This window comes from Carassius gibelio, chromosome B24 (assembly GCF_023724105.1).
Source record: "Carassius gibelio isolate Cgi1373 ecotype wild population from Czech Republic chromosome B24, carGib1.2-hapl.c, whole genome shotgun sequence".
Classification (NCBI taxonomy): domain Eukaryota; kingdom Metazoa; phylum Chordata; class Actinopteri; order Cypriniformes; family Cyprinidae; genus Carassius; species Carassius gibelio.
In genome coordinates this window covers 13,168,774-13,191,517 of record NC_068419.1, presented here as the reverse complement: position 1 = coordinate 13,191,517, position 22,744 = coordinate 13,168,774, and the positions used below count along the sequence as shown (strand labels likewise).

The following is a 22,744-nucleotide window of genomic DNA, read 5'->3' as shown; positions in this document are numbered from 1 at the left end:
CATTTTGCAAGGATTCCTGGGTAGTTAAAGTGTGGAGCCTGCATCTGTGCAGGCTTTGTGGAAGACCGCTTCAAGGTTACAAAGGGGGCGCCGCTGAGTACACTTCAGAGCATTAAAATGCTGAATGGGACGGCCTATGGACTTGTAGACTTGGCGAGCACGCAAAATTTAAGTCCACATGAAGTGCGCCATTTGGGACAGGGCCTTTACAGTCTCCCACAGAACTGAGCGTCACTCCACAGAAGAGAGGGGCAGGGTGAGCAGAGCTCATTAGCATTTAAATGGACATGCACTCACAGGAGTTGCTGTGAGTTGTTTTTGACAAGGTTAAAAGGGTCTTGTTTTACATTACCATTGCTCAATTTTAACCAAAGTATGGTATAAACTTTTCATTTAGACCCTAAAGAATCAACTTGTGGATAATGGGCATCCGATTAAATCCCAAATCCAATTCTTGTAAAACATGTTAAATTAATGAATGAATGAGTAATATGCTACATATTTAATTTACAATGAAATGTTAGCAGATTTAACTTTTTTGTTTCTTTGTATATTACCTAGGATATACAGCTGTAAAAAAGTATATTAAAATTAAATGTAGTCCCAAAACCTCTTAATACTGAAATATCACAATATTTATTTATTTCTAATTATGTGCATGTGTCAGTCCACAATAAATTACACACACACACACACACACCTCTTAATACTGAAATATCGCAATATTTATTTATTTCTAATTATGTGTGTGTGTCAGTCCACAATAAATCACACACACACAGACTAGAAGCCTTTAAGGAAGATTGATATTGATAATAATTATCATAATTAAGTTTTTATTTTATTTCATTATTATTGTTATCATCATCACCATGATATTATATTATTTTTGGACTTGCATCTTACAGCTGTTAATTTTTGATTCCAACATCTAAAGAACATTTAATGTGTCTGTGTGTAATGAAATAACATATTCCCAAAAACTTAAACCCACAATATCATTCATTCATTCATTCATTCATAAATAAATTCATTATTTTATTTTTGATTCCATTTTAAGCAAGTGAGCAGTTGTATCCGTCCACCCCTCTGACAGTCCTCTCATGGTGCATTCCAGGAAGCTGCTCTCTTCGCTGAATTAAATCATCTGACGCGCGCGCTGTCTCCCCACTCGGGTGGAATGTGCGCGCGGTTCTCGCCGGTTAACCGAGCAGCGGCAGCAGCAGTAGCAGCGGCAGTGGAACTGAGGCAGAGGCTGCTTGAGGACTGAATGTCGCACTGACTTCTGAGAGGACTCGCAGCCGAGACGGGGAAGAGGACAGAGAGGCTGTTAGGATGGCTTCAAACTTCAACGATATAGTGAAGCAGGGCTACGTGAGGATTCGGAGTAAGAAACTGGGGGTGAGTATAGTCAGCATCTGCTGGACGTTACTGTGTGCGCTGTCATTTTAGGGCATCTCTATTTAAAAGGGCTTGATCAAGAACACTTTATCAACGTGCACGAGCAACTCATGCTACTTTAAGTTTTTTCTTAACGGCCAGTTATTTATTTTTCAGAATATATCTATTATTCAGTATCTATAGCTTAAAATGCTCTGATCTGAACAGGTAGATAATTATTAAACAATAACGATAATAATTGCTTTGGCTTATTTCTTGTGCTTTATGCAAATGTTGGTTGTTTAAAATTAGTTTTTTTTTTTTTTTTTTTTTTAACCATAAACAGAGTAGGTATTTGCTTTAGGCAATATTATTTATGCATGCCTTTAAATAACCTATGTTTTATTATCAAAGTTGTAATAGACTTTTATATCTGTTAAGACGAATAATTGGTTATTACATTTGAAAAAGTTAATCAAGAATCTGCTGTCTTCAGTAGTTTCTTTGCCTATATATGAGAAGACACATTAGTCAAGTGTCCAGATGCAGCATCATCTGTTTATTGTCCTCCTGATTCTGCAGCTGTGAACAGAGCGAGATCTGTAGGTCATCAGGGCTGTGTGATACAGCAGGTGAATTCATCCAACCAGGAAAGATTGATACATTCATACACAGTCGCACGACATGCCGATTATAGTTTTATAGCAGGTTAGGAGGTTTGATGAGAGGCCAAAATTGATTTTTTTAGGAAATTTTGTTTTGGTGAAACGCCCCTAACTAGCAGTGCAATATACAGTGCAATCCAATATTAATTTCAAATGTACACATTATACACAATATATATATATATATAATATATATACTTTTTTGTTCTTTTAATTTACTGTGAAATAAATAAAAAAATTAATAAAAATATATAAAAATTACTCAATTTATTTAGTATATAAATATATTAAATAAATAAATAAATATAGAAATGTATACATTTCTCCATTTGTGTTTTTTCTTATTTATTTTTATTTATTTCTGCAGTGAATAGGGTAAAAAAAACAAAAAACTAATAGTTATCGCCTTACCCAGCTGATTGATTACACTGATAGTTGTAAACATGTTTTGTATTACAAGTATTCTAAAATGTTAGATTTAATATGCAATTGAGTCATTATTTAATTAGATATGCACTTATTTGCATATATTTCCAACACGAAACCGAAAACACCATATTTTCAAAATTTTTGGGGGAATAAAATGTTCAAGCAATTATATATGAACAAATCCCTCTGTAAAAACCTTCAGGATATAAGCAGGAATACAAATGTGAAGTTTGGTGTGTGTAAGTGCTACTGAAGCGGAGATTTATGGCTCAGTAATGGAGAAAAAACTCATTTTGAGAAAACGGCCCTTAAAAATATGTATTGTAATTGAAATCTATTGACACAAACAGATAAAGTGCTATAAAAGAAACGCTTAACAGTGTCTTTTGGATGTTTTCTTTCCAGTAGTCCGAAAAACACTTAAAAAAAATCTCAAACTTGACAGGTGCATGAAAAAAATGGCTTCAGTGTCTCCCATTAAAAGAACAAAAACAAGTTTATTTTGTATATACATGAAAATAATCTTTCTTTTGCATATTAAATTATTGCGCGCACACACACACACACACACACACACACATACACACACACACACACACATATATATATATATGTATATATATATATATATATGCATTAATGTAATTTACAAATTAACTGATAATTTACAAATTAACTAATAATAAACAGACAAAATATTTGTCACTGTTTTCTGAAAGGTCCTTTTTAGCAATAAATTATAAATAGAAAATTTTTGTCAAACTTTGATGTGTCATAATTGTCTTTAAATTCAAGAAACTTTTGTAGCAATGAAACAAAATATAACTGAAAGTTCTAATCAATACACAATGTCTTCCGAATGTTTGACCAAAATTGTTTGTTTTCACCCCTAGATATCAAATATGAGCTAAAGTGTATTTCCATAGATATTGCTTCCATAGTGTGAGCTCACTCTAAATGCATTATCTGAAGTGCGGCTTCATATTGCATGTTGATTTTTATTGGTTGGATAAACTTTCCAGCTGTATTTCAGATATACATTAGCCTGTAAATACAGTAGTGGTCACATCTTATTGAAACACATAAAGAAAACTGCACAGTGATGTCACATCTACTGCATTTGTTCTTGAATGCAGAATTACTATCTAATAGTACTGTGAGGAAATAAAGCCACTCTCGTTCTTTTTCCCTTATGTGTGGTATCTTCATGGTGGCATTTGCCATTAATTGAACACAATGAATGTGGAATAAAAAGAAAAACGTGTAAAAGCATGTTATTTAATTTGCTTTGAAATCCATGTAAAACCCTTTAATGTGTATTTACAGTTCAATGCACCTGACATTAACTGACCTTCTCACATAGACGTAATGCCCTTTGAACCCTCAGACTTCTGCACCTTTGGCATTTTCCCATTAGACACATATCTGTGTATAAATATAACCAAACCTTTTTATATTATATAAATATTAGTGATAACCATCCAAGCAAAAGCAGCAGAAATCTGATGTTTAAACTTTGTACTGTTATTTAAAAAGCTTCTATTACTGGTCTTTATCAGTCATTTTCAACATTTTGAGTGAAATCTGTTCATCTGATAACTGTGCTGATGAAACAGGCAGCTGCCGCTTTGAAGACTGCTTTAGAGGGAAAGACTACTTGTCTCATCAGTGCTGGCGCAGTCGTTTTTTAGTGCAAGGATCATGTTTTGAACAGCAGGATCAGCTTAGGGTTTCCCTCTGATGTCTCTCTCTGTTCCTCCTATTTTCCCTTTCCTCTCTTTCTCATGAGACCTAGACATGTAATGCAAATGGGGAAAAATTACTTATACAAATTAAGTTATTTTGACAATTTCCATGAAAAGAGTAGAGTGTTTTTTTTCTCTCCTTTTTTAAATAAATGGTCAGTGATCCTCCATAAAATGTAGTTTGTATAACCAAAGAAGGTCAAAATTAAATGAGCGGTGTACATTCCTATTTGTTTTATTCATCTAAATTAAGTTTTTTATTTTTTATTTTGGGATCAAATATATATATATATATATATATATATATATATATATATATTTTTTTTTTTTTAATGTAATGACACATGCGTAATAGGGTTGAATGCTTGAAATACAGATGATTTTACTTCTTGACTGTGACAATTAAAAAAACAAAACAATATTAATTAATTTATTAATTTTATTTTTAATGAATTAATATACACTACAGTTCAAAAGTTTAGGGTTGTTATGATATTTTAATGCTTTTGAAAGAAGTCGAGACCTTTATTTATATACAGTGCTTTTAACAATACAGACTGTTTCAAAGCAACTGTACTACATTAGGAAAATAGTCTCAATAATGCAAAAAGACAATAGTAAGCCGTAGTTTAGTAAAAGTAGTCAGTTATAGGCAGTTTATCATTTAATTCAGTGATGTATCATCCAGCTCAGTTCAGATTAAATAGTATCTGTGCAAGCAAGTCAATGATATCGCTGGATATTAAGTGTCCCCAACTAAGCAAGCCAGAGGCGACAGCGGAAAGGAACCAAAACTCCATCGGTGACAGAATGGAGAAAAAACCTTGGGAGAAACCAGAATTAATGCAGGCTAAAAATCCTTAACAGATTTGAATATTTAAAAAATGTGTTAGTGTGTTATGTGTAAGCCAGGTTAAAGAGATGGGTTTTTAATCTAGATTTAAACTGACAGGGTGTGTCTCCCCCTCGAACAATGTTAGGTAGGTTATTCCAGAATTTAGGAGCTAAATAGGAAAAGGATCTGCTGCCCGCAGTTGATTTTAATATTTTTTTTTTCGATTTTTAAGAACACACAGGATGTGGAGGACTTTAATGTAACAAAAGTTTGTTCAAATTCTGAGGTGCTAAACCATTCAGGGCTTTATAAGTAATAAGCAAGATTTTAAAATCTATACAATGTTTAATAGGTAGCCCGTGCAGTGTTGACAGATCCGGGCTAGTATGGCCACACTTCCTGGTTCTAGTAAGAACTCGAGGTGCTGCTTTTTGGACTTGCTGTAGTTTGTTTCTTAAGCGTGCAAAACAACCACCCAATAAAGCATTACAATAATCTAACTTTGAGATGTAACGATTAACCGCGAGCCAGTTGAAAAACGATTAAAATATGTGACTATTCAAATCGGTTGAGGTAGGAATTTACATGAATATATGTCTGAGGGGAACCTACTTTCTTTAAAAAAGTTTAGATGGTATTTTTTTTGGTCGAGATGGTATCTTGCCTTTGTAAATTGCATATTAAAGTTCATAAGTGCAGCGCTGCTTTGTTTACAGCGGAAACCAAGGAAATGCTTTAAGTGCCACCTGCTGGCAAAGAGTGAATCCGCGTCTCTTTCAGCTCGTCTGCTGTTTCTGTTTCACGCAGATATTTTTATGTATAGTTTCACAAAACTGAAGTCAAATCATTCTGTGTTTGCTTCAGATTTTTTAAATTATACAGTATAATTTAGATGAAAAACTTCTCATGTTGCATGTATGCAGCATCTTTGTTTGAATCATGATTAAAATCCAGTGGTTGCCTCTAATTTCAAAGAGCACAGATAAAGCCATATTTTGTTTTTACGAAGAGATTTGTTTTATTTGTGTCACTTTGATTTAAATTAAATTTAATCATTTAGCAGATGCTTTTATCCAAACCGACTTACAAATGAAGACAATAGAAGCAATCAAAACCAACAAAAGAGCAATAAAATGCAAGTGTTATATTAGTATTGTCAGAATTTAGCAGTGAGAAGTCATTACTCATCCAGTTTTTTATATCAACTATTCCATTAGTTTTTCAAATTGATGTTTCGCCAAAGAAGTCTCTTATGCTCACCAAGGCTACAATTATTTGATCAAGAAAAAAATACATAAAAAAAATAAAAAAACTTATTGTAAAATAATATTATTATGATTTTAAAATCTCACACCCCTAATCATTGCTGAATAAAAGCATTCATTTCTTTCAAAAGAAAATATCCTCTTAGGCGGGACTGGCAAAAATCACTATTTTAAATGAGACACAAACTTTTAATATGTTTACTTAATATAGTTACTTTTCATGTAATTTTATGATATATAATAGTTCAATAAATATACCCACGATATATACACAATATAATCGTTTATATAATGATCTACAATGGTTCATTATAACGGTTATAATGGTATACAAATGATCAAACTGTACAAATTTAGGCACAGTGCCTTTTGCAACTATTTGTGTGATGGATGATTTCAGTCCGTTTAATTTCTGTCTGACCAGTAGAGCGTGGATGACATTAATTTACATATAGTCAGGGCCTTTTCTATGTAAAATATGTCCAAAATCTCTTGAACCTTGGATAATTTCACATGTCATCTGTTTATGTCGTCTTTGTTGTCCCAGACAGTCACTGTTTAGGACACTTACAAACAGCCTTATAATGCATTGTGAATCCATAGAGAATCAACCAGGCTTACCCTGGAGTGGTCGATTTAAAACAGCCTTTCCTCTCAGCACTTCCAGCTGAACTGTAATCTTATTTAAGATGTTGTTGCAAGCCAGTACTTGACCCATATATGAGATCTGTGTTTTGTCATCTGTCTCTATGTACAGGCAGTGTAGTAATGCCAGAAATTAATGTCTGACAGAGATCATCCTAACACAAGGTTTTGGACAATGAAAGTGTCTACTAGTAAAGCCCTTTCTACTTCAGAATTATAGTTTAATTCAGCGTATTATTAGCAATTCCTTTTTTTAATTGTTTCTGAAATGTGCTAGCAATTTAAAAAAAAAAAAAAAAAAATCAGTGTAGGTACTTTTTTCAGCTGAAAAGTGAATTATTTTAAGTTGTATTTAAATAGTTTATAAAAAATAAAATAAAAACTCCTGTAAATGTCACATCAGTGTCACACATTTACTTATTTTATTATTGACCTAAAAATAATGCAGAATATCTTTTTTTATTGTTTACAATGTTTATAAAAGGTTCGAAATTCAATTTTTTTTGTTTTAGGTTAATTTTTTTTATTAAATTATTTTCTTTTATTAATTAATTTTCAAAACTGTTGTAAATATCACATCTTTGCCACAATTGACTTATTTTGTAATTGTTTACAGTGTTCTAAAATATCGAAAACCCTAAAATACTGTTTATTTACAGGTTTAAATACATTTTGGAATCACAGGTTTTCTCAGACTTTTGGACCCTACTGAAAGTGTCCAAATTCAGTTTAGAAAACTGCATTTTTCATATATAACATGCTAAGAAAATATGTGGTGCGTCACAGAAAAAATTAAATAAAAAAATTAAAAGTAGATACCGTATTTTCCGGACTATAAGTCACACTTTTTTCATAGTTTGGCTGGTCCTGCGACTTATAGTCAGGTGCGACTTATTTATCAAAATTAATTTGACATGAACCGAGAGAAATGAACCAAGAGAAAACATTACCGTCTACAGCCGCCAGAGAGCGCTGTAGTCTACACTGAGCAGTATAGATCGCCCTCTCGCGGCTGTCGACGCTAATGTTTTCTCTCGGTTCTTGGGTCTAAATAAATGCGACTTATAGTCCAGTCCGACTTATATATGTTTTTTCCTCATAATGACGTATTTTTGGACTTATACTCCGAAAAATACGGCACTGTACCTTGTACATTCAAACTGACATTTTGCAAATATATTATTTCAGCTATGTGCTAAACCTAATGTTCACATCCACTCTTTTGTGAGCATTGATGTGTGAATGATGATTATTTGACAGTAGTTTTGAGTAATTTATTCTATAGTGTCTCTTGTGCGCACACAGCTACGTTTCACATTACTGTGTCGTATTCATACAGATTCTCTGTTTTCATGTTCATGCTAATACTGTTTATCCAGCCTTCATCAAATTGATTCAAACAAAGAGCGGAAGACAAATTGGAGGCTCCTATTAGGGCTGATGAATTGCCCCTCACAGCAGCAGAAGCGGCAAATGTTATTCAGAGTGAATAATGCTGCACCATTGTGCCATTTCTCTCACAGATAAATCTCCTCTCGGTCTTCACTCCAACATTTCACATCATCGATCCCTGCTGTTTTTAATTATGAAACACACTTTTGTTTTGATCAGGAGCAAACATTACTATTAGCTGTCATGGATGTGTATAACATTACTGATTGTGTAGATTCTTCAGTGTTGAATGAGTCTCAGCTGTTTATCCATGTAATGTTCCCGTTCACTCATTTTATCAGGCTTTGGAAGCGTTTTGTATCACAACAGTAATTTGTGTGTATTTTATACAGTTTTCATACTTCATACTGTCTAGAAGTTAAATAATCTAGACATAGCCAGAGGGCAAAAGTGTGAGAAAGCTTTACAGTCTCCTGCTGATGACAGACAAAAGTTTTTAATTCAAGGTGGTTTGAGTGCTGCCATTTAGCCGGTCATCAAACTGGAAAGTCAAATTGCACATGTTGAATCTGAAAAGAGCTCTTCATCTTTGATTTTAGCCTTCCACAACTTCTGAAGCTGAGTGCAGACTGCTAGACTGAAGCTTGTCACCTTTTCATGTTAGGAAGGAACGGTTCGCCCAAAGAGTCTGTCAATATTAACTCGCCCTCGTGTCTTTTTAAGCCCTTTCTTTTGTAGAACTCAAAAGATTACGTTTTTGAAGAATACCCTGGCCATTTTTTTTTTCTGTATAATGAAAGTGAATTAAAGAACTAAAGATGTCAAGCTCGAAAATGACAAAAAAGCCCCATCATAAAAGTATTATAAAAGTGGTGTAGTGATATATAAAGTCATATATTTAAATTGAAATTTATATTAGTGTACAATAATCCTGATAACTCATTGACTGGTTGTCAAAACAAACCATAAATTGTTTGATACAAGCCACAATCCATAAAGTGTTTATAAAGTATGTGTACATTATATATATATGTGTGTGTGTGTGTGTGTGTGTGTGTGTATATATAGTAAGTCATACTAAATTTTTTCTATTAATACCACATTAGTGTCAAAAATGTACTTATTTGATTATTGACCTAGAGATGACGCAGAATCTTTAATAAGAATCATAATTGTTTAAATTTTTTTATTTTTTTTTAATCAAAACTTTGAAATTTATTTCCAGGTTTAAAGTAGATTTGGAGTCCCTTTATTGCTTAAAACTAATGCTAATAATACTTTTTATTGCATCCTTTTTGAAGTCTTTGAATGTGTGTTGGGGAGTGACCTTCCCTTTTGAATATAGAATACACTTTAAGCAAAACAGCTAAGATAGGTCTCTTTTTTTTATTATTGTTCCCCACTCTGCCAGCGTTGACTATCACAATTTACCAGTCCTATCTGTCCTAATCTGAATGCTGTATCATATATTTTCAGAAAACATTTTAGAGAAAAGATGATGATGTAGCCAAGTCTTACTTAATGAGATACTGTGTGAAACAAAGTTGTCTGGTTCCAGTCTTCAGAGACTCTTTCAATTTGTATGGAAAATTTTCACCTCTGAATGAAGGTACCATAGGTCCATTTACTCAGCCACTGTTTCGTCTAATCATTTGGCATGCATTAATCATATCTGTGTCTCCTGGGTCTTGCTCATATCTAGTCATTTTGCTGTCTAGTGTCTCTGAGCACAGTACAGCATGTGCTTTGGTCTAAAGCAACAGCACCCAGTCTGGCCAGCTCAGCCCCAGTCAGCCTAGCATGGCTCATTGAACACACTTTTGGGGTTTTGTTTTCCGCAGGGCAATTTTATTTCACTCTTCTATCACTTTTTTTTTTCTCCCTCTCTCTCAAGCTGTGAAAGTTCTTGATGCTTCAGGCCTCTGAGAATTTGCTATGTGGACATGCTATCTTGCTTTTCTCTGCCAGAAACGAAAATGTGTTTTTCATGCTACTTTGTACCCACAGATAAACCACAATCCATAGTATAGCGAGACTTTATTCTTTTTCCAATAATTTCATAGACCGTGTACAGTTATGTGCAGTTATGACCCCCATTATAAGGACACTGTGTGCCTCCGGACTGTTTCAAAGTTTATTTAAATATGTTTTGCAAGATAAAATGCAGAAGACCAGTGATTTATTTTTATTGCAGTTCATTTAGTTGTTGTGACTAAAATTATTTTATATTGTCATGTCTTATTATTTTTATACGAAATATGATTTTTCTTTCTTTAATTGAAGTTTGATGCTTAATCTCCAAAGCTTGTGTCAAAAAAATGGCAACGTTGTACTGGAGATTGATTTTTGTCATATTATTTTTAACTGTATGTTTTAATTTGCGGTTTAATTGTCATCATTGTCATATCGTCTTTATTCTATTTTGTACCAAACTAAATTAAAAACAAACCTTCATCATCAACAGCAGAAGGCTGGCACGGTTTGTATCTTGCACCAAGTGCAAAACTCAGTTTAGCAAAGTGTAGTTTAGCTGACTGAGTGTGTACGTGGGAGTTTTCATGCTCTGTTTTAATTGGAGAGCCACTCACTAAGCACCTGATCCCTGCAGTAAGTTATGCAAACAGCTTTTCATGAATCCATAACGCTGGCAGTCTTCTGTTTGAAATTTCTCTAAAGCTAAGGCTTAGCAGAGGTCCAAAAGTGAAGTGTTGTCCGGCCATTTAAAATGAGTTATTTACAAGCAGAAATGAAGTTTGTGATTATTTTTTTTCAGGTCCTTCACAGGCTTATTTGGTGATTTGGTGCCTGCTCAGTACCATCAAATCCAGTGTTTACCTAATGGTTGCCCATTCTGCTTTGTCATATCTGCCAGAACGATGAACAGTCCCTCGCACATATATGAGCGACCGTAAGCATTATGTTGATAAATAGCTGTCTCCCGCATATAAGAGCAATAGACTATAATGAGCAAAGAGATGGCTGCCGAGCCAAAAACGATTCAGTTTTTGATGAATATAAAGCGTTTTATCGCACAGTAGAATGGATTTAGCCTTTTATTAGGCACAATTTTCATTTTGGCAAAAACATTTTTTCCAGATAAATTTATTGGCAATGGTAGGAGATGCAGGGAAGACAAATGGCCTGGACAGTAAAGACAACATGTAATTTATGGGAACATTGCCTGGAACAAAATTATATGTCATGAATATGATGAAATATATTCCCAGTAATGGAGATTCATATAAGATTGTGAATTTGTAGGCTACTGCAGTTCTTCTTGATAAAAGCTTACTTTCAGGTCTGGGTGACCTTTTTACTTCAGATTTCTGACCGGAGTCCTCTATTCATGACAATTGAATGATTGCAGTGAATGATCTCTTTTAGTCAGCCACTGTTATGCATGGGTTATCCTGAATCATAGATCAACTTAATTCTTTCAGAGAAAAGCGAGAATAAAAATAAGCATGTAATGACACAGAATAGCTATTTTCCGTGTGCGCTGGTGCATTTAAGTGCTTCAGGTCTCCGTTAATCTGTGTCACATAGGTTTCATACTCTTAGATGAATTAATATATATGCACCTGAGTTTTTGAAAGGACCTCAGTGATTTCTTGGAACAGTCTTCAGACAATATCCCTGCATTAATATCGGTTGTTTACCAATGCAGGTGCTTGGGTGCACGTGCTTAGCCTTGGCGATTAGTCCAAAAATAGCAAACCAACAGTGTCTCCAAACTGCACTTCATTATTCTCCACTGATCGTGTTGTCATGTGGGAGATGGTTGTCACGGTGGCGTGAAGGTAAACAAGTTAAAGTGACAGAAAATCAAAGCATCCTTGAGTTTTTCAACCATGTGTCTAAATAAGATAGAGCTTTGCTCATGAATAACTTACAGAGCCTTTGAAAATACAAGGACTGTAAACCAATTGTCTTATTTTGCTGTATTACAAACCCTCATTCTATTGAGTTATAATCAAAACACTGGCAAAAAAAAAGTGACTTGTGTATAGAATTTTTATGTAAGGAAATATCCTTGACAAAATCACTTCAGTTTCAGGTCGGGATCTGCAAAACAATATAACCGATTAGTAGTTTGACTAAATAATTGGTCTTAAAGGGATAGTTTACCTAAAATGATGATTGAAATTGCGCAAATGGCCTTAAGCTATTATCTAAATAAACTGTGAAAAGTTCAGCATTGAAACGTGTTACATGTTTAAATGTTTTTACGCGACAAAAGTATATATTATTACAACATAACATCCTTTAATGTGCTAAAATATATTTTTAATAACAAGTGATGGGGGCGTGGCTTGTGGGCTTGAATCGGGGCGTGGTCAGATTTTCCTTCTTTATTTTTGTCTCAAGCTGATCACATGCCTGATATTTAAAACTTTATAAACTGTAATATCTACCAGCTTCCGTTTACTGTTGTTTATGCATTCATGAGATAGTGGTGTTCCAGCAGATGATGTAGGAAGTAGGCATAACTTGAGCTCAGGTGAGAATACACTAATCTCATGAGAACCAAGTTTCGTTTACAGCAAAGAAAAACCAGTCTTCTTTTGGATTATATCGACATTCTCTGACATGTTTTGCTCTCTCCTCTCTGCTTCTGCGGTTGTCACTTCTACGTCCTGCAACATCCACTAGAACACCACTCTTTCATGAACGTGTGTACGACAGTTAGTGGAAGCTAGGAATTATGGTTTATAAAGTTTTAAATCTAAATATTTATCGTAGACAAACACATCGCTTCACTTCAGAAGGCCTTTACCCTTTAAAGCTATGTGGAGTACTTTTTATGATGGTGGGATTCACTTTTTTGGGATTCAGGATTTTGACACCCATTTACTGCCATTATAAAGTTTTTAAAAGCCAGGACATTTTCTAATAAGACGGAAGAAGAAAGTCAATACACCTGCTACCACAGTTTGAGGGTAAATAAAACACCCATTTTTCGAAAATAATTTCCACACCTGTAAAAAATGGTAAAAAAATTATTGTTTAGAAATAGCTATTTGTGTGCAGAGCCCCTAAGAATAAATATGAAATGGATGTCAAATTATATTTAAATGCTTTTGCGTTGCCCCAGAAACATTGTTTTCACTCGCCTTTTTTTTTTATTCACCCAAGAAACTTTCTGTTTCCTGACAAGGTTATTATATAATTTGTAGAGCTTTTATATCCACTTTAATGTCTCGCAAAACATTTGCTTTCTCCCAAAAAACTGTGCAAAAATATTTGAGAAGCTGTTATCTTACAAAACATGCCTTTATTTCGTGTAAATGTAATGTATTTTTTTATACAAACGAACTGACAGCACACTGTCAACACACAAATTAATTTTCAGCTACATAAAATATCAAAGCAAAAATATATAAATGTAGAGAACCATAATTTGACCTTTGTGATCCAACTACATCTTTTCAGACACTGCATGCGAGTCATTATTATGCATTCTGTCAAAGTCTAGACATGCTGCCATGCATTTAATTTCTTTTGGAGGAATGGGTTCATTTGTTTCCGCCCTCCCAGTGCTATGCAGAGTGCTTGATATGTTTGATCGCTGCACCTTCACTTCCTCCTCAGCTACTGAACTCTTTAGCTCCTTCAAAGTGATTGTTGGCCTCTCTGTGGCATCTCTCATAAACCTCCTTCTCGTTCGGTTGGAGGGCTTTGACAGATGACCTTTTCTAGAGGTTTCTGGGTGGTTTGCTGTAGCTTCCACTTGATAATTGACAATTCAACCAACAGTGTTCACTGGAACTGGCCAAATCCTGTGTGTGTCCCATCCTCTGGTCATTCATGCGAGTTATGTGCATCTCTAAAAATGTCTTGAATCGAGTTGGCATGTTTGTTTGCTTGATTATTCACTTGTTTATATTTTATCGTGGCATAAAGATCATCCAGCTTGACAGTTCTGTGCAAAACATAGTGTTTCCTGGGCTGTATTTGTCCCTAGGCAGCTTTGTGGATTGCAAGCTTTTCTACTGTATTAGAGCCCCATAATGGAAGCAGTGGATAAAAGACGAAAAAAATCCATAGGCAAGCAACCATACATGATTTAAAAAATGAAATCCTCCATTAGAGAGATGGGATGAGAGTATGGTAGTTATCCGGCTTATAGTCTCAGACGGCACACCCACAGACTGTTCACAGACTGTCTGATGCATCTTGTGCACAAAAATAACTAGAACTGCCTGTAGTCGGCAGTTGCAGTCTGATTGGCTGACTTCTATTCAGTTTCAGAAGCACAAAGGAAGTGGAAGCAGAGTGGTGTTCACAAGTTCCCAGATCGCTACAATGAATGCTTCTGAAAAAGAGCTAGTGACTGGAAAGTTTAAGAGGTTTGTGGCATTGAATGTTTGGACTGACACAATTTTTTTATTTTTATCTTTTAGTATTTAGAAACTGCACTGGCCATTTCATGAACAAATCACTGAATCAGATCTTTGATTGTTGATCACAGTTCTCCAAGATGATTCATTCTGAATGATTCTTTTACAAAATCCAGGCTGGATGAAGAGGAAAATTATCAGCGAATAATGACGTGAATTTAATTTGTCTGTCATTGTCTTGCTATTGGATCACAACAAGGACAAATTTGCATTGTTTCAGCAGCGCTGACAAACACCTGATAAACGCGCGAGAGAGAGAAATGATGGAGAGAAAGTGCAGAAAAACAGCGTCTATTTCGTTCATAACTTGAACAAACTACAACAGGTAAAGCTGTCATCTGTGTGGATATTGGCAATTCTCGTTTATAATCATAAGGCTTCTTCTTAACAAGATCTTAGTCCATGCTGTGTTCTGTTAATGCATGAACTTCATTATTTGGAGTGCACTTGCCGTCCAGTAATCGCAAAAAGCTTTGTGCTTTGTTACTTTTTAATTTACAAAGTATCAGCTTTAAAATTATTCCAAATGGTTCTTGTCACATGACCTGCGGTAAGCTTGCGGGATTCTGAAAAGTTGAGATGTTTTAAACTCGATGCGGTGCGGACGCGCCTGGAAAAAAATGAGCGCGTCGCTTCCATTATGAGCACGCGCGCATACCGCATGCGTACATTTGAAATAACGAACATGACCGCGCAAAAGACTTGACATGTGAACGGTCCCTAATGCAGCATGCGCGATCGCGAGTAGTGCCTCAGTTCAAGCAGCACGTGAACCTATCATACCTTGCTCTTTACTACTAGAGTACATAATGAACATGAATTAATATCAAAAGGTAGGCTTTTTTTATAAGAGATTCTACAGTACAACACTTTCAAACTGCAGAAAACGTGTAAAGCTTGTAAACATTGCAACGTAATATTAACCTCAGTAGCCTTTCAGTGTCCATCATCAGTCAGCTAGAAAAATAACTATAAAGAGGAGCATTTTGCTATATTTATGAGCTATTGAATTTTAATAATTTTACTTAACCTGTTGTCTACATGATTCAACTCCTATAAAATTTAATTTTACTAATTAAGAAAAACAGACTGAAAGTGTGAAGGAGCTTAAAAGGTTCTTCACAGAACAATTTTGGTTCCACAAAGAACCATTAGGTCAAAGGCTCTTTGAAGAACAATCTCTTTCTGACCTTTTCATAATCTGTTATTGTCTTCAAATGTTAAAGGTTCTTTATGAAACCATTTAAACAGGAAAAAAAGGTTCTATGGTATCATGAAGCACCTTTATTTTTAAGAAAGTATGACAACATTTACAGGATGCATTGAGGAGGACCCCAAACTATACTCAGGGGCCAAGTGTTGCTTATGGTCCATGATATTGGTACAGATTTTGTGTAATAAACAACGCATGACTGTATATTTCAAGTTGGAAAAGACATTTAGCTCCCACTTTAAGTGAACCTTCATTCCCAGGTCATCTACAAGATTGATTAAAATGCTGATAAAGTCAAGAAAAGATGAGACATAAACATGTCAGTATGATTAAAAAGTTATAATGTAAAATAAATAATTTAAATAAAACACATAAAACATGTTTATTCTGTGGCCCTGTCAATGATTTCTACAAAAGTATTGACCAGCACAACAGTTCATTTAAATTGTAATAATATTTAACAGTATTATTTGATAAAATAAATGCAGCCGGGAGCTGCATTTATTTAAGGTGTGGTATTGAATAAAAAAAAAAGAAAATAGCCGAAAAACCTCTAACCTTAATAGTTAATTACTGTAGATTTTGATGTTTGTATATGGAGGTTTTTAGTATCCAAATAATCCCAGTTGCTACTGCTTCACTGTAAGATGAGAAAACTTGACCTACATATTGTTTCAACATTATTTTGCAGCTATTTTGGTAATGTACTAGTAGTATGTGCAGAGCTCAGGCAGGCGGTTAGACCTGCTTCAAACCTGACATTTTAACTAATGTTCTTCATGAAAGGTTAGAGTGACCTACATGCTCCATGTGGAGTTTTCTCTCTCCCCTTCTCTTTCTCCTTGCACCTGAATGAAACGATGCCTTATGTGTTAGAACGCACAATATGAGAAGTGTTAATTATTCAGACTTTAAATTAAGCAACTGATGTTAAAGAAGATACCTTGACATTGATAACAACAGCTTCATTCTATAGTATATTTAGCGCTATAGACAGAATATATGAAATGTATTACCGAACTTTCTATTCCTGATACCGAACAAGGATGTGGCGGCTCTGATAACCCAAATGTTTGTGAGTCATCAGCACCTGCTGAATGTCACCTGAATTCCATTTCCTCCCGCAGCTCTCAGATCTGTTGGCCGCAGAAACAGGGAAAGCAGCATAGGTGTTCTGCTGGACCAAATTTGTGCAAGAGGAATAAGTAAATAGAGTGTTATGCTAATGCTATAAGCCAAGAATGTCTCTCTCTGCCCCTCCTGTGCTATGCTGGACACTGGTTCTTACTGGCAGTGTTATCATCCATGCAGATCTTTGAAAGGCTAGGCTTTGGATTAGCCCTATGCTGACACAGCATGACCTTGTTTGGTTGTGTGTATGTGCGTCTCTTTGATATGTGAAAGTGTGTGGATCTGTGTGTGTGTGTGTGTGTGTGTGTGTGTGTGTATTTGTGTTTGTGTCAGCAGTGTTTTCTCCTATAGGAGGTAGGGAAGGCAATTCTGTTTAAAAATAGAATTTAGAAAAAGTAATAAAAAAGTATAATAAACATTTCTTTCTTTATGAACAATAAATAAGTATAAGTGACAAATTAAGCTGAAAAATTTTTGGTTAATTAAGCTGGTTAATTTGGTTGAAATTAATTACTGAAATGAAAATAAGTTTAAGTCAAAGTACTAACATTTCCAAAGCTGAACAGAAAAAAGTAATTATTAAAGCTAAAAATTTTGAAATGCTAAAATAAATAATCATAAAAAAATATCATATTATATAAACAAAGCTAAAATAACACTGGGACACAAAGGGGACATTTTAGTGGTTCCACTGGTCCCGCTTGTACGGTTTTTAAGTGCCTGGTCAGCGCTACCCAGCCCGTCTTGCAGGCTTATACGGACCATCAGCCTCGGCTATGTGATTCAGTTCACCCGGTGCCCTCCCAAGTTCAGCGGTATCCGCTTCACTACAGTTAAAGTGTCCGATGCCCCTGTTTTGTGGGAAGATATCGCAGTACTACTAGCGAAGGACACGATAGAGCCGGTCCCTCCAGCTGATATGAAGATGGGTTTATACAGCCCTTACTTTATTGTACTCAAGAAAGGCAGTGGGTTACGACCGGTCTTGGATCTGCAAGTTTGAATCGGCCCTTCACCGGCTTCCATTCAAGAAGTCCCCAAGATTGGTTTGCAGCGATCACCCTGAAGGATGTGCACTTTAATGTATCCATCCTTCCGCGCCACAGACCTCTTCTGTGGTCTGTGTTCGAAGGACAGGCATATCAGTACAAGGTCCTGCCCTTCGGGCTGTCCCTGTCTCCCCGTGTCATCATGGAGGCAGCTCTTGTTCCCCTCAGAGAGCAGGGTGTTCGCATTCTCAACTATCTAGACAAATGGCTGATACTAGCACAATCTCGGGATCGTGTGAGCACAGGGATTTGGTGCTCCGGCACCTGAGCCTGTTGGGGCAGAGGCCGAAGCAGAGATCTCTTTTCTCGGTATAGAGTTGGATTCACAGAGAAAAGTGTGCGGTCGGTGCTATCCTGCTTGAATACGTTCAGGGCAGGACAGCGGTCCCACTGAATCCTCAGGCTCTTGGGGCATATGGTGGCTGAGGCGGCACTTACACCGCTCGGCCTGTTACATATGAGACTGCTCCAGCACTGGCTTTATGGCCGTGTCCCGAGGAGGGCGGCCTAAACCTAATAGGGGTGCAGGCAGCTCCCACAGGGCACTGGAAGAGGCAGCACCCATGGTGCTTTGGTAGATCCCATTTTGCGTCAGTCACCGACGTGGCATCGAGAGTGACCGACTGAAAGGGAACGTCTTGGTTACAAATGGTAACCCTCATTCCCTGAAGGAGGGAACAGAGACGCCACGTACCGTCGCCATGGTTGCTGTACCGCCGCTGACCTGCCGGGCCTCTGGCTCGGCTCCTAAGTGAAAACCTGGTATGCATTGCACCTGCTGCCTTCTAGGGGTGAACGATAAATATTGTCCGATAATTAATGTGCATCTCGTCAGTAAAGCCGGTTCTCTAATCAGCGGTAAATTCCATCAGGTGCTTGATTTCACATAGAGCAACTGTTAATACATGGAGCCGTTGTTAACTGACTAGCTGCGCAAATAAACGCTGTTAATAAACGTGGATTTGCACAGCTAGTCAGTTAACAATGGCTCCGTTAGTAACAGCTGCTCTATGTGAAATCATGCATTTATTATCGGACGATATTTATTGTGCACCCCTACTGCCTTCTTATACTCACGCTGTGATCAGCAGCAACTGGATGCAATAATTGCATGCCAGTGTGCATTGGCACACATTCAAATGTGACACCATGCTGAACACAATTAAGAAAAAAAAACACTTTCAGTTTTTATAATTCATTTTTAGTTTTTACATTAATTAAAAAATGTACTAAACAAATATAAGCTATAATGTTTTTATGTATAATAATTTAGATTTACATATTGTTTTCAGACCTGAGCAGACCTGTACTCACATTATTAATAATTAATGTTATGCATTTAACACGTACAAGTGCGTGCTTTGGCAGAATTCAATTCAAATAGTCATCTGCAGCCATTAGTTTGGTAAAATTGAGCATCCGAATGAAGAAATTTGTTATTAAGGGAGAAAAAAATTAAATGTGTAAATACTCTCAGTTTGCCACCGCCACTCACTTGAAGATTTTCAGACACCCTTATTCTACTGATTAAATGCACATTTTCTGCAATGTCGTGTGTCAAGTCATGCTTCCGTGAGCATCTTACAGACTGCAACTTACAATCGCATCTTCATTGTTCTGTTATTCCTTTTCGAGCTGAAATCACAAAATTGGTTAGCTCCCGACAGCATCAAGTGTTTTATTAATGGTAAGTAAAATGGTTTATTTATTTATTTCAATAAATGTAATCGATTAGATATCATAATAATAATAATTACGCTATATAATGTTATAAATCTGGTTGGTTTGAGCCCTGTGAAACTTGAACTTGAACCGAGTGCTGCCCAGTGGAAAAAAAAAAAAAGGTTGAGAACCACTTACTTAGGTGGTTAGTTGTCTAATAAAGTAAATTGATCCACAAACTCAAATAAAATGTTGTTTGTTATTATTATTATTATAAAATTAATAATAGCCAAACCACAGTTAAGTAGTAGTAACAACAACAAAAAAAGCGCACCAAAAATTCTTCTTTAAAATCTTTGGTTGGTTGGTTTGGTTAGACGTATATTATATTTGCTTGTTAATAGTGTAGTGGTTTTCCATTTTCCAAGTCTTTAACCTGGAATTTATATTGGACTAAAAAAAAAAGCCCATAGAGGGGACTTTGCCTCTTCATTTCAAAAGTCGATCGCATGCCACTGGTGTGTGTGCCACTTTGGCGTATGTCATTAACTCCATATTAGATTTCTGGACTTGGGTGGGAGCCCATGGATATTTTATTAAAGAGCGTCCGTGCATGGGAAATGAGCCGGCACTACACTGTGATTACTTGCTACTGGGGCAACGGTGTGTTTCACTTTCTGAATGCCTCAGATGGAGTAATCTAAGATTAACTGGGGTAGAAGTTTCACTTTCCTTGGAGCAGTTGTTGTCACAAAGCAAATTAATAAATTAAATGATGCCTACACCTGAGACACATCAGCATGCAGTGGGAGTTGAATCTAAAACAGGGCCCGACATCAAACTTTTCAACATAATTATCTTACAGGCAAAGAAAAACCAGTAGTTTACCTGCCTAATAGCTTTAATGGGACAGTTCACCCAAAATATCTAAATACATTTACTCACCCTCATATTGTTCCAATCTGGTGTGGTTTCCATACTAAATAAATCCAAAATACTGTAAATAATAATAATAAATTAATTTTAAATTATAGTTACAATTATAACTACTTATAATATAAAATTATAATAAATATATAAGTAAAAACGATGAAAAACTTAAAACAAATTGAAAAATAAATCGGCAATAAATAGAACTATAAAAAAGCACAGAATTTCTAAGCCTAAAATTAAAAATACAAAAATGAATAAATACTATAATATTACATTAACAATTTTAAAATAACACTGGAGCATAAAACATTTTGAAAGAGGTCCAATGTTATTTTGAATTTTGTAATAAAGTGAAGTAAACCTCAAACTCATATCTCACGTCATGTCAAACATTTTGCCCTTATTATGACAATATACAATATTATTGTCAAAATAAGTCTTGTCTCAGAAAATCATTAATGTTAAACCCTGATATCTCATATGTTGTAAAACTCAGACAAAAGCTTTATCAGAATGCAAACAGAAGTTTGGATGTGATTGCAGTAATGATGGCCTTAGCAACCGCTCGTCCAGATAATAAATCAAATCATAGCATCCTCTACAGCTCTGTCCCCAAACAGCTTGGCAATCATGTCGAGAGGAGCCCATTTTCTTGTTTGGAAACCGGTACTGACAGTGTAAGGATATTCCCAAACAACATCACTGCTCATCAGTCTTGCAACTTCATTCTTCATGGTTTCTCAAAATCAGCAGAAATTGCTTTGTGTGTGTGTGTGTTTAGTTATTCTCTTATAGCTGTAATGTGTGTTCCTGATTCCTGTGCCTTTGCAGATGACCTATATTTTAGGTGACTGTATTTGCATATTATGTATAACGTATTGTGTAACATACGTGGTTTATGTACAGTATGTGGATGGGATTGTGAGCTTTGTAGTTCTTAATAAAGTAGCAATGTTTATTCTACATATGTATGTGTTATAGAAGTTCATTTATACATCATGAAACTCATTAAAATGAATAAAATAATATATACACTGCTGGTAAAATTTGGATTCATTTTTTTGCTTTAAAGAAAGTAATACTTCTATTCAGCAAGGGCATTCAATTGATTAACAGTGAGAGCAAAAACATTCATAATATTTCTATTTGCTGATTCTGAAGGCTGGAGTAATGGCTGCTGAAAATTCAGCATTGCATCACACAGATAAATTATATTTTAAAGTGTATTCAAATAGAAAATCTTTATTTTAAATAGTAATAATTGAATTACCATTATTAATAATAGTAATAATAACTTATAATAATTACACTATATTACTGTATTTATTTCTGTTTTTAATCAAATAAATGCAGACTAATTGAGCATAAAAGACGTGAGCAATAAGTAAGACATAAGTGTTCATTGCATCGATTGTAAAATCGATTTTCCATGTCTAAAAAAATATGTTTCCTTTTTCAACGTCAAATAACGGACGAACATAAAGAGAGCGCTGGAAACGCACAAGTCAGCAATATTTCTTATTTATTGGCATGAAGTTTCTGGCAGAAAAACAAACAGCAACAGAAGTGCAAAATTCTCGAAAAAATATGTATGCAGAGGGGATGGCTGCCATAACAAAAGAAAAACATCACTGCAGGCTTCAACCCGGCTGCATTTATGATTTAGGCATTTAAAAAATCTCCAAGATTATTTTAAATAATGATTCAATTAATTTCAAACAACTGTTCAAAAAATGAAACTTTAAATGGACTTGAGAACAGGCCATGTGTGTTTTTTATTTTATTGAATGTAACCGACACTTAGGCTAGCCGCAAAAAGGCTAGGGACATTACAAATTTATTGGACAGGAAAACAAGTCGATCAACATTTTTGGGGTCCAGAGCAGAGCATTTTTTATTCACTATATGTCCAGCTGTTGGGAAGACACGCTCCGACCGCACTGATGTCCCAGGGACACTCGGGTACAGCTGCGCAAGGTGGGGGTATTACTGCCAATTT

At 35.4% G+C, this 22,744-nt stretch overlaps 1 protein-coding gene across 3 annotated transcripts in view; it reads left to right on the top strand.

Annotated features, from left to right (window-relative positions):
• The first annotated feature begins 1,127 nt into the window (after positions 1 to 1,127).
• Positions 1,128 to 22,744, top strand: part of LOC128013632 (docking protein 6) — a 111,963-nt gene continuing 90,346 nt past the window's right edge. Inside the window, exon 1 of one of the 3 annotated variants that reach the window (XM_052596746.1) lies at positions 1,128 to 1,401. In XM_052596746.1, coding sequence (XP_052452706.1) covers positions 1,336 to 1,401 — 66 coding nt within the window. In that variant the 5' untranslated portion in view covers positions 1,128 to 1,335. The remainder of the gene's footprint in view (positions 1,402 to 22,744) is intronic. The other 2 variants (XM_052596747.1, XM_052596745.1) reach the window with 2 other exon arrangements.